Source organism: Acanthochromis polyacanthus, chromosome 18 (genome assembly GCF_021347895.1).
Source record: "Acanthochromis polyacanthus isolate Apoly-LR-REF ecotype Palm Island chromosome 18, KAUST_Apoly_ChrSc, whole genome shotgun sequence".
Classification (NCBI taxonomy): Eukaryota; Metazoa; Chordata; class Actinopteri; family Pomacentridae; genus Acanthochromis; species Acanthochromis polyacanthus.
The window spans coordinates 34,882,996-34,900,967 of NC_067130.1; the positions used below are offsets into that span (position 1 = coordinate 34,882,996).

The 17,972-nt window shown below is 43.7% G+C and overlaps 2 protein-coding genes across 3 annotated transcripts in view; both read left to right on the forward strand.

Moving 5' to 3' along the window:
• The window catches only part of LOC127530897 (uncharacterized), a 199,775-nt gene that overhangs the window by 133,715 nt on the left and 48,088 nt on the right, over nt 1-17,972 (forward strand). The gene's annotated exons all lie outside the window — the stretch shown is intronic.
• LOC127530966 (protein starmaker-like) lies at nt 6,435-9,583 on the forward strand. The gene is made up of 7 exons (XM_051938972.1): nt 6,435-6,711; nt 6,850-6,954; nt 7,433-7,542; nt 7,641-7,913; nt 7,985-8,149; nt 8,231-9,445; nt 9,557-9,583. The coding sequence occupies exons 1-7, from the start codon at nt 6,504-6,506 to the stop codon at nt 9,581-9,583; spliced, it is 2,103 nt and encodes a 700-aa protein (XP_051794932.1). The 5' UTR covers nt 6,435-6,503.

A 17,972-nucleotide genomic window follows, 5' to 3' on the forward strand; every position in this document is an offset into this window, starting at 1 on the left:
TTCTCCCCTAGCTTTGTGTCCTGGGTAAAACTGTTATACTCATCCCCTTCAGCCTCTGTCTGCTCCAACAATGTCCATTCCCCTTACTTTCGATTACAACGGGGCACACGACAGGGCTGCCGGCTTTCGCCTCTTTTATTTGTGATTGCTATAGAGCCTCTGGCAATATCTTTACGCCAATGTCCACAATTTAGCGGTATCATGCAAGATGACAAGGAGCATAAAGTTTCGCTCTATGCCGACGATTTACTTCTATATATTTCCAACCCCACTCTGTCTGTTCCACCTATCCTTTCTATTCTGCAAAATTTCGGTAAAATCTCTGGCTACAAACTTAATCTCTCTAAGAGTGAATATTTCACCATCGGCACATCAACTGGCCCTTTGACTCCCTCAATTCCATTTAAAGAAACACCTAATGGGTTTAGATACCTGGGTGTGATGGTTACACGCTCTTTCAACGCGCTTTTTAAACATAACTTCGCCCAATTACTGGACCGTTGTAAAGAAGATTTGATAAGGTGGTCTGCCTTACCTTTGTCCCTCGCAGGCAGGATTAATTAAATTAAAATGATTGTCCTCCCTCGTTTTCTTTATTTATTTTTTAACATTCCTATCTTCATCAAAAATCCTTCTTCAGTAACCTGCACAAATTATTCCTATCCTTTATTTGGGGTAATAAGGGTCATCGTATTAGAAAAACCTTCCTACAAAGACCGAAAAAACTAGGGGGAATGGGCCTTCCAAACTTCCTTTTTTACTACTGGGCTAGCAATATTCAGAAGATACTTTTCTGGTTTAACCATTCAAAAACAGCTGAGGCCCCTGTGTGGGTGCAGGGAGAGGAATCCTGTAGCCAGTTTTCTCTTTGCTCAATTGTTTGCTCATCTCTTCCTATATCTGCTAAGGTTACCTCCTCCAATCCCATTGTTTTTCACACAATGAAGATTTGGTCCCAATTTAGAAAGCACTTCGGATTGCAAGAGGCATCAATTTCATGCCCTATTATCTTTAATATAGCCTTTATCCCCTCTAATACGGACGCAGCTTTTCAACTGTGGCATAGAAACGGTATCAAATGCTTTAAAGACTTGTTTTCTAATAATACTTTCCTCTCTTTTGAACAACTTAGCCAAAAGTTCAACCTTCCCAGAACTCATTTTTTCTGATACCTACAGATCAGACACTTTGTACAGGAAAAATTTTGTTAATTTCCTAATCTGCCAATAATGTCACCGATTGACAAACTCCTTGACTTTAACCCCACTGCCAAGGGGCTAATATCGTTACTTTACACGATGATTAGCTCTATAAATCCTCAGATGCTTGACTACCTCAGGCAAGCTTGGGAGCAGGACTTAAACCAGCGTTTTTCAGAGACTGAATGGGATGGGATGATTAACCGAGTCCATGCCTCCTCACCCTGAGCTAGACATGGCCTTATACAGTTTAAAGTCCTACATCGTCTACATATTACTAACTCCCGGTTGGCCAGGATTTTTTCTAATTTTGACCCTGCATGTAATAGATGCAATTACTCTCCATGCACTCTTGCTCACATGTTTTGGTTTTGCCCAGCTCTGGAAATATTTTGGAAGGGAATTTTTAAATCATTCAGTGAGATTTTTGGTATAACTGTAGACCCCAATCCACTCATTGCTATATTTGGTGTGAGACCAGACGGTGTAGCTTTTAGTAATAGCATGTATGATTTTATCGCATTCACTACTTTACTTGCACGACGACTAATTCTTCTTAATTGGAAGCACCCGTCCCCACCCTCCCATAGCAGATGGATTAAGGACATACTGTTGCACATGAAATTAGAAAAGATAAAATTTACGCTGAGAGGCTCCTTGAAGAAATTTCATAAGATGTGGACTCCCTTCTTAGTCTATTATGACAGTTTAGATGTTTCGAATTGGAATGAACAGTGATATGAATTGGGCTGAGTACTCATTACTTATCCATACAGCACCGGGCTCTCTTCTTCTCTTCTGTCTTACCCCTCCCCCTCCTTTTTTAATATTATTATTATTACTATTTTAATTTAGTTATTATATTTTATTTATTTATTTATCTTTTTTTTTTTTTTTTCACCCACTCTGGGTGTATTGTCTGTTGTTTTGTCTTCTTATTTGTTTGACCTGGCTATTTGTCATCCTCTTGATTTATGAGGTCAGATCCTTTGATGCCTTACGGCTGATGACTGATTTCTTGCCAGCACTCTGGAGATCTCTGTACATCTACTCCCAATTTGATCGGTCACACCCTTTCATAGTGGAGTGACTGGGACTTTTTTTTTTTCTATTGGACTCTGCTCTCATATTGGCCACCAGCACAGCATGGTCTCCATTATGCTTTCATTCTTGTGCACCTTATTGAAATTATATTGGTATATACTATGTACGTATTCACTTATGTATTTACGTATATATATATATATATATATATATTTTTTTTTTTTTATGTACAGCTATGCAACTGTGGGATGGGTGGGAAATGGGGTGGTGGTTATAACTGGCGGATTCAATGATGATGATTTTGATATGTTCTTTATATTTCCTTGTTAACTGCCAAAATGTTAATAAAGAGATTTATAAAAAAAAAAAAAAGAAAGTACAGATCAGGAGAAGATGGTTGTGGGAGCCTATGCTGTCCGACGTGAGGGAGCAGATTCAGCAGATGTACAGGAGGATGCAGAGTGCTGCCGGATCTGAAAGACGAGGCAGGTGTCTGCGCCCTCTTACTGGGCTTGAATACTGTCTGAAGCTGTGCTATCCCAGGACCGACAATGGATGTTTGAGTTAGTGGAGTTGGATGGGAAGAAGCTGTCCACAAAGGCACAGGTCAGGAATGAACTGTGCTACCCTGAGAAACTCATCCCTGGACTTCACTCTTCTTTGTGCCGTTTTCAGCACTGAGGATGTCTGAGATTATTATTTGGTGTGCACAGCTTTTTGTTCAATGTAAAACGCTTCAATTTCAGACTGGCTTCAGTGAGAGAAGAGATGTTATTTTGACATTATCTTTTGCCTTTTTCTTAGGCAATAAGCAAGCAGAAATAAAAGCAAACATGGACATTTTTGCAGTAGCTATGTTGAAGACATCCTGTAGGCAAACATTTAATTTACAAGAACCAAAAGTATTTTCATTGATGCCGGCTTAAAACTGATGGTACGGTAAACAAAAAAAGCATCTGAAACGGAGTACAGAAACATAACAAAAGTAACAAAAGTGGAAAATATGAATGACTGTTATGTTGCTAAACTAGTGGCAGGACAGTGACCGTTGGACTGAATCCACACTGAACTGTTGGTGAAGTTACACCTTATTGCCAAAAGTATCTGCTCACCCATCCAAATAATCAGAATCAGGTGTTCCAATCTCTTCCATGGCCACAGGTGTATCAAATCAAGCACCTGGGCATGCAGACTGCTTTTACAAACATTAGTGAAAGAATGGGTCGCTCTCAGGAGCTCAGTGAATTCCAGCGTGGAACTGTGATAGGATGCCACCTGTGCAACAAATCCAGTCGTGACATTTCCTCGCTCCTAAATATTCCACAGTCAACTGTCAGCTGTATTATAAGAAAGTGGAAGTGTGTGGGAACGACAGCAGCTCAGCCACCAAGTGGTCGGCCACGTAAACTGATGGAGCGGGTCAGAGGATGCTGAGGAGCATAGTGCCAAGAGGTGGACAACTTTCTGCAGAGTCGGTGGCTACAGACCTTCAAACTTCATGTGGCCTTCAGATTAGCTCAAGAACAGAGCTTCAGCAGAGAGCTTCATGGAATGGGTTTCCATGGCCGAGCAGCTGCATCCAAGCCGTACATCACCAAGTGCAATGCAAAGCGTGGGATGCAGTGGTGTAAAGCAGCCGCCACTGGACTCTAGAGCAGTGGAGACGCCTTCTCTGGAGTGACCAATCACGCTTCTCCATCTGGCAATCTGATGGACCAGTCTGGGTTTGGCGGTTGCCAGGAGAACCATACTTGTGGGACTGCATTGTGCCAAGTGTAAAGTTTGGTGGAGGGGGGATCATGGTGTGGGCTTGGCCCCTTAGTTCCAGTGAAAGGAACTCTGAATGCTTCAGCATACCAAGACAGTTTCCATGCTCCCAACTTTGTGGGAACAGTTTGGAGCTGGCCCCTTCCTCTTCCAACATGACTGTGCACCAGAGAACAAAGCAAGGTCCATAAAGACATGGATGACAGAGTCTGGTGTGGATGAACTGGACTGGCCTGCACAGAGTCCTGACCTCAGCCCGATAGAACACCTTTGGGATGAATTAGAGCGGAGACCGAGAGCCAGGCCTTCTGGTCCAACATCAGTGTGTGACCTCACAGATGAGCTTCATGAAGAAAGGTCAAAAATTCCCTTAAACACACTCCTAAACCTTGTGGACAGCCTTCCCAGAAGAGTTGAAGCTGTTCTAGCTGCAAAGGGTGGACTGACGTCATATTGAACCCTCTGGATTAGGAATGGGATGTCACTTACGTTCATATGAGAGTCAAGGCAGGTGAGTGAATACTTTTGGCAATGTAGTGTAGATAGAAGGTCATTTCCTAAATGTTCATTTGATCAATTCAATTCAAGTTTATTGATATAGCACCAATTACAGTCAGATTGTCTCAAGACGCTTTGCAGAACCCAGATGAACCCCCAGAGCAGGAATAAGGAGACAGAGGCAGAAAAACAGCCTTTAAGAGGAAGAAACCTGGAACAGAACCTGGATTTTTATGTGGGGAAACATCTGCTGCTGGAAGGAGGTAGAGAGGAACAGAGAACATAGAACACACAGGTGGATCCATGTATGATCAGACAGATGATTCATACAAAGTAGAAGCTAACATGTAAACTGATCCATAGTTTCCTGTTCTGGTGTACAGCTCTGGCATTAAATCTACTCCATGTATAGCTGGTAGTAAAATTCAAACAGTATGTAGAAGAACAGATCAAGTATAGAGAGGGTGATGCAGAGCAGACTGGTGGAAAAGGGGAGCTGGAAGCAGAGGACTGGAGGAAGGTCAGCAGCAGCATCCCACAGTGGACATGATGGAGACTGGACCAGTTGGTGGAACATCAACCACAGATCTGAAGCATCCAGCTCTGGGACCAGGGACACTCAGAGAAAGGACACAGGGACAAACAGAGTTAGTGGAATGCAATAACGGTATATTAAATCTAAAGGTAGATAGAGAAGGGCTCAGTGCATCCAGAGAAGTCCCCCAGCAGCCTATAGGCCTATAGCAGCAGAACTAGGGGATGTCCAAGAGGAAGACTCCAGCTGACCCCCTCAGGGTCACCCAGTCAGCCCTAACTATAAGATCTGTCACAAAGGAACGTTTTAAGCCTGGTCTTAAAAATAGAGAGGGTATCTGCCTCCAGAACCCAAACTGGGAGCAGGTTCCACAGGAGAGGAGCTGATAACTGAAGGCTCTGCCTCCCATTCTACTTTTAGAAATTCTAGGAACAACAAGTAAGCCTGCAGCTTGAGAGTGAAGAGTTCTACTAGGATAATAAGGTACTAACAGATCTTTAAGATATGATGGAGATTGGATATTAAGAGCTTTATATGTTAGAAGAAGGATTTTAAATTCTATTCTGGATTTAACAGGAAGTCAATAAAGAGAAACCAGCAGAGGAGAAATATCTCTCTTTAACTCCCATCAGTACTCTGGCTGCAGAGTTTGGATCAGCTGAAGATGTTTCAGAGAAATTATGATTCATTTTTCAGTGTCTTTGTATGCATTCAGTGAGGTTTTTGGGTTGTCTGTCTCTCACATTCCTTTGTACATGATAGCTGGAATGAAAATCTTTGAATTTTAATGTCAGCTTTAGTTGTCATAGATCAAGGTCTCTGCACTGAAAGTTTAATGAAGTCGAGCAGAATTGACTGAAGATATTTTTATTGAACCTACAAACTTAAAAACAACAATTAGTAATATAAGTGTTATTTAGTACAATCAGAAAAACCCTGTAATGTCAATACAGCTCATTTGAGTTGAGCAATTTTAACATAATAATACTGAATTCATTTAATATACCTCTTTGATGTAGCATTTGATCCACACAATTTAGCTGGATTTACTGAAAACATGGCTTTACAATTATTTGTACATTTTCTGTTACAATTAAAGGACTGAGTTTTGTGGGACCATTTACAGAATAGATTGAGGAACTGCAGCATTTCATTTTTCAGTGTATCTGAAAACATAAAATTCTCTAAATTCAGTCAAAACATTTTTAGAATTCAATTTGTGGTCCCAAACAACTAAAAAAAAAAAGAAAGCTGAAGAGACTGTGGATGATTTTATTCTGCTTTAGATTGACAGAACATTTCAAAGAGCTTGAACTGCTGAAGCTCCTCTAATTATCCAATCATCAGGCGGCTCCAGGTGCTGAGCAGCTTTATCATCCTCAGGTGAGGCAGCAGTCTGCAGCAGCTTCCAGCTCTTCGGTGCTTCCCGGCGGGCAGAGAGCAGCTCAGTGGACCGGAGCATGTCGGCGGCTAACGGGCGGATGATGATGGCCTGGGTTTGGCCCGCTTTGGTGCTTCTAGCCCGGCTCACCACGGCAGAGGAACCGCGTCGGGACGCACACGGAGCTTTGGCCGGCTCTGAGGCGCTGTTCTCGGACTCCGAGCCGCCGATGGAGACCCGCAGCGGAGGAGGCTTCCTGCCGGTGCCGGTGTGGAAGTTTGTGAAAGGTAAAAATGCTGGTGCTTGAGCTGAGCTCAGGTAAGAGAGGGCGGGACAAACAGCAGGTGGAAGTGAGCAGAGAGCAGAGCTTGGAGGGAAATGTGGCCACATGATGAAAGTGTAAAAAGTGAACATTTGTGTTGCAGATGCTGCAGACGAATCAGATTTGGGCCGACCACAGTTTCTCTGCAGCAACACGTCCCTCTCTGTTCGCTTGTCGCTCATCCGACACTCTGACCTGCGTCTGCAAGGTGAGTTTGATTCATCCACCTGCTGCTGTTTAAAAGCTACTTTTTCAAGGAAATGAATTCAAGAACAGTTTGATTCCTGTTTCAATGAGGAAATGCTAGTTTGAAGAAGTGAGCTGTGAGGAATGAGCTTCAAGTTGTTTCTGCTACAAATGCAGTAAATAAAATGGCTTTGCTTGGAGAGAAGGAACTAATTCCCTGAACTCGGTGTAGTTTGTTGGTTGAAGATGATTTCATTAGAAGTTGTGGTAGCTCCAAGATGAAGGCAGCTGTTGGGTTGATGTTTCTTGGGGAGTCTAAAGAGACTTTCAGAGCACTGAAGCCTCGTGCAGCTCCATCAGTGGATCCACCTGTTACCTTCAGACTGACTCGCCTGGAAAGTCTCCAAGGTGAACTGTTTGTCTGGAACCACGTCGGCCTCATGCGGCCGCTGTGTTTCCGTCTGAGATAATGTAACCTGTTGGTTCTGATGTCTGTGCAGATGGGAGGAGGTTGCCGTCGCTGCAGCAGGGATGTGGTGGTTCTGTTGGGACCGTGGGGCCGTGGCTGCTGCTGAAGCTGCCTTACACCAGCTGCCATGTGGCATCACAGGTAAATCCCTGGAAGCTCAGTTTGTCATAGTTTGTGCTCTGAAAAGGTGGAATTCCTGAGATGATGACCAACTGGTGACGTCTTGGTTTGTTCCACAGGTTTCAAACGGAACGTGGTTCCACCAGCTGAAGCTGCGTTACTTCGACCACCTGCTGCGGGAGAACATGACAGCTGTGGTCACCTGTGAGGATCCTGCAACGTTGAGCCTGCCAGCAGTGAGCTGCCAGAGCACAGATGTGGCTGTGAAACTGCCTCTGGGAAGCAGACTGCAGAAGGTGAAGGCTCTGGGGAAAGACGTGGTGGTTGGGAGGGTGCAGACCAGCACTACTCCAGGACCAGTGTTGGTGCAGATCTCCACACCGGCAGACAAGGTAAGGAGAGATTGATCCACCATCCAGTTTATTTAAGTTGGATGGAGAAGTAACAGCTGAATGTTGTGCAGGACTCCACGTTTGAAGTGATCTATTTGGACTCGGCTGGGGAGATGTGCACGATGCTGGCGGCTTGTTTCAGTGCAGCCAGAGGAGATGGGCCGGATCGTCAGCGTAGAGCTCTGCAGGACCAGGTGGTGAATCCTCGTCATTGGCACAGTGTGGAACCCCGACAGGTGAGAGGAAACTGAAATGTGAGGAGCAGAACCTCCATGTTGGAGACTCTGCTAATGCAGCTGTCAAATGTAATCCTACAGATGGCAGACAACTCCTCAGAATACCTGGATGCATCGGATGACTCTACTGATGAGGATGATGAAGAGTACGATGAATATGAGGAGTCAGATGATGAGTTGGGTGACTACTTGGATGAAGAGCAGTTGGATGACCCCAACAACACAACAGCTGACATGACTGATACCCAGATGAACTCCACAACAGTAACTGAAGCTGAAGAAACGATGAACACCTCAATGCCTGTAAAACCCAGACTGGGGAGAGGGTTGGCTGACATGGAGATGTCTGGTGACATGGAGGAAGATGATTCTGGTGACAATGATTCTGAGGATGACGACTCAGCAGCCGACATGTCTGGAGCTGAGATGAATGCCTTATCTTTTGAACCCAGACTGCTGAGAGGGATGGATGACCTGTTGGCATCTGATGACCCAGAGGACATGGAGGAAGATGAGGATGATTCTGAAGATGACTATGATTCTGAGGATGAAACCTCTTCACCATTACTCCCTAGATTGGTGAGAGAGATGGAGGACATGAAATCATCTGATGACCCAGAGGACATGGAGGAAGATGAGGATGATTCTGAAGATGACTATGATTCTGATGACGATGAAACCTCTTCACCATTATCCCCTAGATTGGGGAGACTGATGGAGGAACATGAGGATTATTCTGAGTATGACTCTTTTTTGGAACCCAGATTGGTGAGACAGATGGATGCATCTGATGACCCAGAGGACATGGAGGATGATGGGGAAGACTATGATGGTGAGGATGATGAAGAGTACGACAGTGATGAGGATGACTATAATCTTGAGGCAGACTACGATGAGGATTCTACAACAGCCAACACTACTGAAGCCCAGATGAATACGACAGCTGTAGATGCCCACGTAGCATCAACAGCAGTGAACACCTCATTGCCTTTAGAACCCAGACTGGGGAGAGGGATGGACATGAAGTCATCTGATGATCCAGAGTACATGGAGGAAGATGAGGATGACTATTCTGAAGACGACACCCTTCTACATTTTGAACCCAGACTGGTGAGAGGGATGAATGACATGGAGGCATCTGATGACCCAGAGGACATGGAAGATGACATCTATTCTGAGGAAGAGGACTATGCTGATTCTGATGAAGATGACTCTGATTCCGAGGAAGATGATTCTGATGACAGCGGTTCCACGATGACTGAATCCCAGATGAACACCACAGCTGTAGATGCCCACGTAGCACCAACGGCACTGAACACCTCAATGCCTTTAGAACCCAGACTGGGGAGAGGGATGGCGGCAGCTGATCTGGAATACATGGATAATAACTCTTCTGGGTATGATCAGATGTCTGACAGCAGTGGTGAGGACTGATGCTGACAGTTCAGCACCTCCAGTCCACATCTGGACCAGTGGCCCCCAGCACCTAGACCATGCCACAAATCAGCCACAACTGCAGAGGTCCTTGGTCCACCCCTTGTATCCCCTCACTCTCTCTATGAAATAAATTACAGCTTTACATCAGATCCAGTCTGCTTATTTCTCATGTAGAACTTTTCTGCTTCCACATAAAATGGTCAACATCTGGAGGTGAAGTGACTAGATTTGGAATGATTGACCAGCTGTCAGAGCAGACTTAAACTCTTCCCTCTAAAGCCCTTAATGGTCCCATCTGGTGTAAATCCACTTCTATTCTAGTTCCTGACCAATAGCAGTCCAGCTTTGTGTAGTCCCACCCTTTACCTGTATTTTGAAAAGGAAGAGTAAACTTGAATACTAGAAACATTGGTAGATCTTCATAAGACTACAAACGGCACTGAAGCAATCGACCCATCAGGAAAATTGGACCAACTGAAGGTGGGCGGAGTATTTGTTGGTGATGCGGTAGGGAACCTCAACTGATTTTGAGTCTGTCCTGTTGTCACAGAGGTGTTGGCAGCAGCCTGCTACTGATTGGTTGCAGGTGGAATTGAACAAGTATCAGTTTCAAAACTCTCCGGATAGAAAATGCAAGCAGACACTTCTCACTAGCAGCTCAATGTCATCTTCACTGGAGCACTTAAGGGTAATGTTCTTTCACTGGAACAATTCCTCACGGTAATGTTCCTCTACAGTACCATGTCCTGGGTTGCTGCACCTGTTCTCTACAATGTTTAAAACTCAGCTGATCCACTGTTGGCTGTAAGAGTGAATGTCTCCACAAACTGCCAGGATTAGAGGACTGAACACCCCGTGGGTGACTGGGATTTTTGGTGGTCCCCATAACTACAGGAGAAGATTTACTGTTGGCAAGCTGTGCTGCTAGCATTTGCCATTTTAGCTATGAAGCACTTTGGGCTGTTGTAAAGGGCTATATACTGTAAATAAATTTTGATTATTGATGATGGTAGCAGTAATGTGGCTACTGCCAGCTGTGGTAGTCAGGTGGCTAACATTAGCTTTGGTAGTAGTAATGTTGGCTTTCATGGTGGTAATAATGTGGCTAACATTAGCTTTGGTGGTTGTAGTAGTAGTAATGTGGCTAATGATAGCTTTGATAGTAGTAATGCTTCTAATATTAGCATTGATGTTTGTAGAAATGAGGCTATTGTTAGCTTTGATGGTGGTGTTAGTAATGTGTCAGCTTTAATTGTAGAAATAATGGTAGTAATGTGGCTAATGTTAGCTTTGATGGTCAGATCTGTGTATAAACTGTACCACTGAGGGACCTTCAGAGATGTTAATTTACAGCAGTAAACCAGGACTGGGTGGGTTTCTTTTAGCTTCTCTCCTGCTCCCAGTGCTCATAAAACTGGGTTTTAATCCAGCTGAACTACAGTGGAGCTGCACTCCTTTGCAGATGTTTCCATTGTCAGGCAGCAGAACAAGGATGAAATGGAGAAACTCATCCATACATGCTAACCAGCCGTAGCTTCATTTAAATACACATTTTATAACATCGTCTGACAACACAGGGTTAAAAACCACCGCTGAGAATTTACAGATTTACTAGAAGATTATCCTCAGACAGAATGCTAGAAGACAAAAGTCCTCGCAACTCCAGTAGGACGTGAGGTCAATGAGTCAGCAGCTCAGCTGAGCTGAAAGTCAGTTTCAGTCTCACAACGGTATCTCCCTTTGACCTACTAGATCTCCACGGTAACTGATGCTGTGGAGCTAAATTTCCATGGTAACAAAAATACTATAAAAATCCTACAGCCACTGAAGGAAGCTGTTACAGATCACACACTGGATGCATCCTGTTGCCATGGAAAACTACATGTATTCAAATACTGATGCAGACATCCCATAAATGTGTTTTTTTTAAATTGTGTTTTTATTAGGAATGCAAGATGTTCCAGTTTAACAGTCATAAACTGTCCTTGTTTCACTTGGTGTTCAATGTCCTTTCAAAAATAGCTTCCGTTCGTCCCGAAGTTAAGGACAATTTTCACATACTTCAAAGTCTTCAAGAATATGCTTTCCTGTTTTTTCTTTTAATATAAACAATATAAGTCCAAACTCTGAACCCAGGAGAGAAGAGAGATGCTCCTTTAGAATTCCAGAGATCATACATCAAAGAACTGCATTCTCATGATTACACACAAATTACATTAAAAGACAAGAAGCAGGCACATTATCACATAAGGTAAGACCAGCTAAAATCAGATCTTAAAGGTTTTACGTACTCTGTCCATTCCAACCAAATTCTATAAAACTTATCTTTTTGTAATTTGAGGGAGAAGGATCATTTTTCCATAATGTAGATTTGGTGAACAATTTCAATCCATTCCTCAATGGTGGGTGGCTCCACTGTTAACCATTTCCTACTAACAGCTTTTTTGCTCACTACCAATAGTATCAAGAGTAATTTCTTATTGTTACAACTCCAGTTTTCAAAAAAATACACCACCAAGGTACATATTTTCAAAAGTAAATGGAATATTCACACCAAATATAGACATATGTTTGTGAATCTCTACCCAATATTTCTTAATTATTCTGCACTTCCAGAAGATTTGAAAGTGATTAGCCCCCCTGGCCCTGCAGAGTCTCCAACATGCATCGTCAATACCCATATGTCGCTTCTGAATGGGTGTAACAAAAAATCTTATAATATTCTTCCAGGTAAACTCACGCCACGTATTTGATCCTGTGGAAATCCACTGTAATTGGCAAATTTCTTCCCAACTCTCTCTTGAAACAACTATATTCCCCTCTCTTTCCCATTTGTTTCTAATGTAATCTGTATTTTCAGGTTTTGATTGCTGAATGCCATTATCGTCTTCTTTTCCTTTCAGCTTTTCCCTTCAGGGGTCGCCACAGTGAATCAATTGCCTCCATCTAACCCTGTCTGCTGCATCCTCTTCTCTCACACCAACTACCTTCATGTCCTCTTTAACCACATCCATAAACCTCCTCTTTGGTCTTCCTCTAGGCCTCCTGCCTGGCAGTGGGAAACTCAGCATCCTTCTACCAATATATTCACTCTCTCTCCTCTGGACATGTCTGAACCATCTCAGTCTGGCCTCTCTGACTTTATCTCCAAAGCCTCTAACATGTGCTGTCCCTCTGATGTCCTCATTCCTGATCCTATCCATCCTGGTCACTCCCAAAGAGAACCTCAGCATCTTCAGTTCTGCTACCTCCAGCTCTGCCTCCTGTCTTTTCCTCAGGGACACTGTCTCCAGACCAAACAACATGGCTGGTCTCACCAGTTTTGTAAACCTTTCCTTTCATTTTAGCTGAAACTCTTCTATCACACATCACACCTGACACTTTTCTCCAGCCGTTCCAGCCTGCCTGTACACGCTTCTTCACCTCTTTTCCACACTCTCCATTGCTCTGGACTGTTGACCCTAAGTACTTAAAATCCTCCACCTTCTTGATCTCTTCTCCCTGTAACCTCACTCTTCCACTTGGGTCCCAAATATTGCATCTGTTGTACTCTTTCTTGGCATGAAACCATACTGCTGCTCACAGATGTTCACCTCTGCCCTTAGTCTAGCTTCAACTACTCTTTCCCATAGCTTCATCGTGTGGCTCATCAGCTTTATTCCTCTGTAGTTGCCACAACTCTGCACATCTCCCTTGTTCTTAAAGATGGGCACCAGCACACTTCTCCTCCATTCCTCGGGCATCTTCTCACTGTCTAAGATCCTGTTGAACAACCCAGTCAGAAACTCTACTGCTACCTCTCCGAGACACTTCCATACCTCCACAGGTATATCATCAGGACCAAGTGCCTTTCCACTCTTCATCCTCTTCAATGCCCTCCTCACTTCATCCTTACTAATCTTTGCTACTTCCTGGTCCACAACAGTCACCTCTTCTACTCTTCGTTCTCTCTCATTTTCCTCGTTCATCAACTCTTCAAAGTACTCTTTCCATCTTCCCATCACACTATTGGCACCTGTCAACACACTTCCATCCTTATCCTTTATCACCCTAACCTGCTGCACGTCCTTCCCATCTCTGTCTCTCTGCCTTGCCAACCTGTACAGGTCAGTCTCTCCCTCCTTACTGTCCAACCTAGCATACAAGTCATCGTAAGCCCCTTGTTTGGCCTTTGCCACCTCTACTTTCACCTTACGCTGCATCTCCCTGTACTCCTGTCTACTCTCTTCAGTCCTCTCAGTGTCCCACTTCTTCTTAGCTAACCTCTTTCTCTGGATCCACTCCTGCACCTCCTCATTCCACCACCAAGTCTCCTTATCTCCTTTCCTACCAGATGACACACCAAGTACTCTCCGACCTGTCTCCCTGATCACATTTGCTGTAGTTGTCCAGTCATCTGGAAGCACCTCCTGACCATCCAAAGCCTGTCTCAACTCTTTCCTGAAAGTCATACAACACTCTTCCTTTTTCAGCTTCCACCATTTGGTCCTCTGCTCTGCCTTTGCCCTCTTCATCTTCTTCACCACCAGGGTCATCCTACACACCACCATCCTATGCTGTCTGGCTACACTCTCACCTACCACTACTTTGCAGTCACTGATCTCCTTCAGATTACACCATCTACACAAGATGTAGTCTACCTGTGTGCTCCTACCTCCACTCTTATAGGTCACCCTATGTTCCTGCCTCTTCTGGAAGAAAGTATTCATTACAGCCATTTCCATCCTTTTTGCAAAGTCAACCACCATCTGTCCTTCTGCGTTCCTCTCCTGGATACCAAACCTGCCCATGACCTCCTCATCATCTCTGTTTCCTGCACCAACATGTCCATTGAAGTCTGCACCAATGACAACTCTCTCACTTCTAGGGATGCTCTGCATCACTTCATCAAGGTCCAACCAGAATTTCTGCTTCTCCTCCAGCTCACATCCTACCTGTGGAGCATACCCACTAACAACATTGAACATCACACCTTTGATTTCTAGCTTCAGGCTCATCATTTGATCTGACACTCTTTTTACCTCCAGGACATTCCTAACAAACTCCTCCTTCAAGATAACTCCTACTCCATTTCTCTTCCTATCTACACCATGATAGAACAACTCGAACCCTACTCCTAAACTTCTAGCTTTACTACCTTTCCACCTGGTCTCCTGGACACACAGTATGTCCACCTTCCTCCTCTGCATCATGTCAACCAGCTCTCTACCTTCTCCTGTCATAATTCCAACATTCAAAGTCCCTACTCTCAGTCCTAGACTCTTGGTGTTCCTCTTCTCTCTCTTCCTACGAACACACCTTCCTCCCCTCCTTCTTCGACCAACAGTCGTCCATTTTCCACCGGCACCCTGTAGGTCGACAGCACCGATGGCGGTCGTTGTTAACCCGGGCCTCGACCGATCCGGTATGGAAGTCATACATTTGATTAGCATGATTGATTTGGCCAAAGTTTTACATCGGATTCCCTTCCTGACACAACCCTCTGTATTTATCCGGGCTTGGGACCGGCACAATAAGACACTGGCTTGTGTCCCTTTGCGGCTACATTGCTGAATGCCATTATATAATCTAGATATTATTTTGGTACATGTTTGAGACCCAAGCAAGGACAAGAAGGCTTGCAGGAATCCAGACTCAGTATCTTTTAACCTTCCTTTCAGGTTTTAATTAAAATGGTGTCTCACCTGCAAAAACCTAAAGAAATCTTATTTACCCAACCCATGCTTACTTTGTAAATATTCAAATCTCTGGAACTCCCCCTTGTGGAGAAATGAAAAACAACTAGTTAGGCCTTTACAGACCCAAAACTTGAATCTGCCGTCATTTTGGTTTGGAGCGAAGTCCGAATCATATGCACACCACCTCATAATTTTGGCTGAATCTCCCAAACCACAAACTTTTATTATATGGCGTCATAATTGGGTCAAAAGGAAAGAAACACGTACCCCGCGCGAGTGGAACAAAGTCTCCATGAGCGCAAAAAACACTCTGCACGCGTGTGGCAATGTCTCCGTGCGCGAGGAGCCTCCTACACGGGTGGAGACATTGCTACGCGTCCATGTATGGTGCCATAATTATCTGTGGAGCTCTGATCTACGCGTGCGGGGAGAAGACTTTTGACCCTTTGTGGGCGGATACCAGTGCTCGCCACAACCTCCCTATGATTGGCTGTCTGCGACAGCAAGAACTCACCCCCCACGTGGGATGCCACTGTATACAAGAGAGGAAATGACACAGTCCACTGGAGCCCCTTTGATGCTGCTGCCGCTGTTCTGCTGTGCCCATGGACTGCAGCTCCGCCGAACACACACAGAACCGAGCCCGGATCTCCAACTGCCGGCCAGTGAGTGTCTCCACGTATTTCTGGCTCTAAACGGGAGGTCTCGGTGCTCCATTGCGGGGCTGTCAGCCTTTAGTACAGCGATTAAACGTTAGTTAGCTCCATTGCTAACGGCAGTTACCCAGGAGGACTGACCAGAATCGGCCCAGAAGCCCAGCGTGTCTACTCCAGTGATTCTGACAGGGAGTTTAAGAGTCACTGCAATCATATTATTATGTCCTGCCAGGCTTTTAACAGAGTATCCATCATGGGGTCATCCGAGACCATCAGCTGTTCTTGTAGTTTACTGTCTACAACAAAGCCATTGTTGGAGTTCCTCTAACCATCGTTCCTTCTATGTCCTTCCATCCTGCATTATAAATAGGAGAGCTTAAACAAACTAATGGTCTCAGCTGAGCCACACAATAGTATTCTTTTAAACAGGGAAGGCCCATTCCCCCTTTTCTTTACTCAATTGTAGTGTTCTGTATTTAACCCTGCCCTTTTTGCCCTGCCATAAATATCTTGAAAATAATCTGTCCTAATCCACAAACTGTTTTTGTGAAATTTTAACCGGTAAACATTGAAAAAGATAGAGCATTCGAGGAAGAACAACCATCTTAATTGATTCAATTCTGGAGTTCAGACTCATAAAGGGGATAACATTCCACCTCTGCACATCCTCTTTTATCTTTGAATCTAAAGGACCGTAGTTAAGATCAAACAGTTTTGAAAGATCCTTGGGCAGGAAAATTCCAAGATATTTAATACTCTCTGCATCCCAGTTCCAGTAGAATAAATTCTTAATCTCCCTTGTTGGAACATAATTAAATGCTAAAACCTGAGTTTTATTAACATTAACTTTGTATCCCGACAGTTCACCATATCTCTGTAACATTAACTTTGGAAGTGTATGTGCGGGCCGTGTTAAGCTTATTAATAAATCATCGGCAAATAAAGCCAATTTTTGCTCACCAGACCCCAAAGTTATCCCCTCAATGTCATTATTCTACCTTTTCCATTGACTCAATGGTTCAATAAACAATGTGAAGAGGAGTGTCGATATAAAACATCCCTGTCTCGTTCTCCTTTCCAGAATGATTGAGTCAGTTAGGTCTCCATTAATTCTAACTCTCGCAGTTGGTTTATCATACAGTGCAGCAATTGTGACAATTATAATTTTATGAAAACCAAATTTTTCTCGTACTTTAAATAAAAATGCCCATCTCACTGAGTCAAACGGTTTTTCTGCTTCTAGACTTATCATTGACTCCATTTGCTGCTGAGTAATTATCTCCATAATATGTAATACTTTTCTAACATTATCTTGAGCCGGTCTGTGCCTAATGAAACCCGTTTGGTCCTTGTCTATCATTTCTGGGAGGACTGGTTCAATTCGTTTTGATAGTATAGCGGTAAACAGTTTGTAGTCAGTATTTAACACGCTGACTGGACGATAATTCCCACAATCCAACTTGTCCTTCCCCTCCTTCGGAATGACAGTAATTATTGCTTCTCTCCATGACGGGGGTGTCTTTTTCTCTTCAAACACACAACTACAGGCTCTTAAAAGTGTTGGAACCAGATCATCTTGCATACTTTTGTACCACTCTGGGGTGTAGCCATCTGACCCCGGTGACTTTCCACCTTTTAGTCTCCCAGTTGCCGATTGTATTTCCTCTTTTGTTATTCTGGATATAAGTCTATCATTTTGTTCATTTGTGACTTTCGGCAATTGTAACTGTGACAGCAAGGCATCACTCTGACTCTCTATATCTGTTTGTGGTGGTGAATATAGAACTTTGTAATAATTCACAAAACATTGCTGAATTTTCTCCAGGCTAGTTTCTACTTTATTTGTTGAAGAATTCCTTATTTTATGGATAGTTCTCTCCGCTTGCTGTTTCCTTAGTTTGTATGATAAAAGCTTCAGTGATCTCCCACCAGACTCATACTATTGTTGCTTAGTAAAAAGAAGCTTCTTCTGTATTTCGTGTGTATTTATCTCATCTATTTCTTTCTTTAAATCCATAATGCTTGATTTGGTCTCGTCCTTTAGGGTTTCTG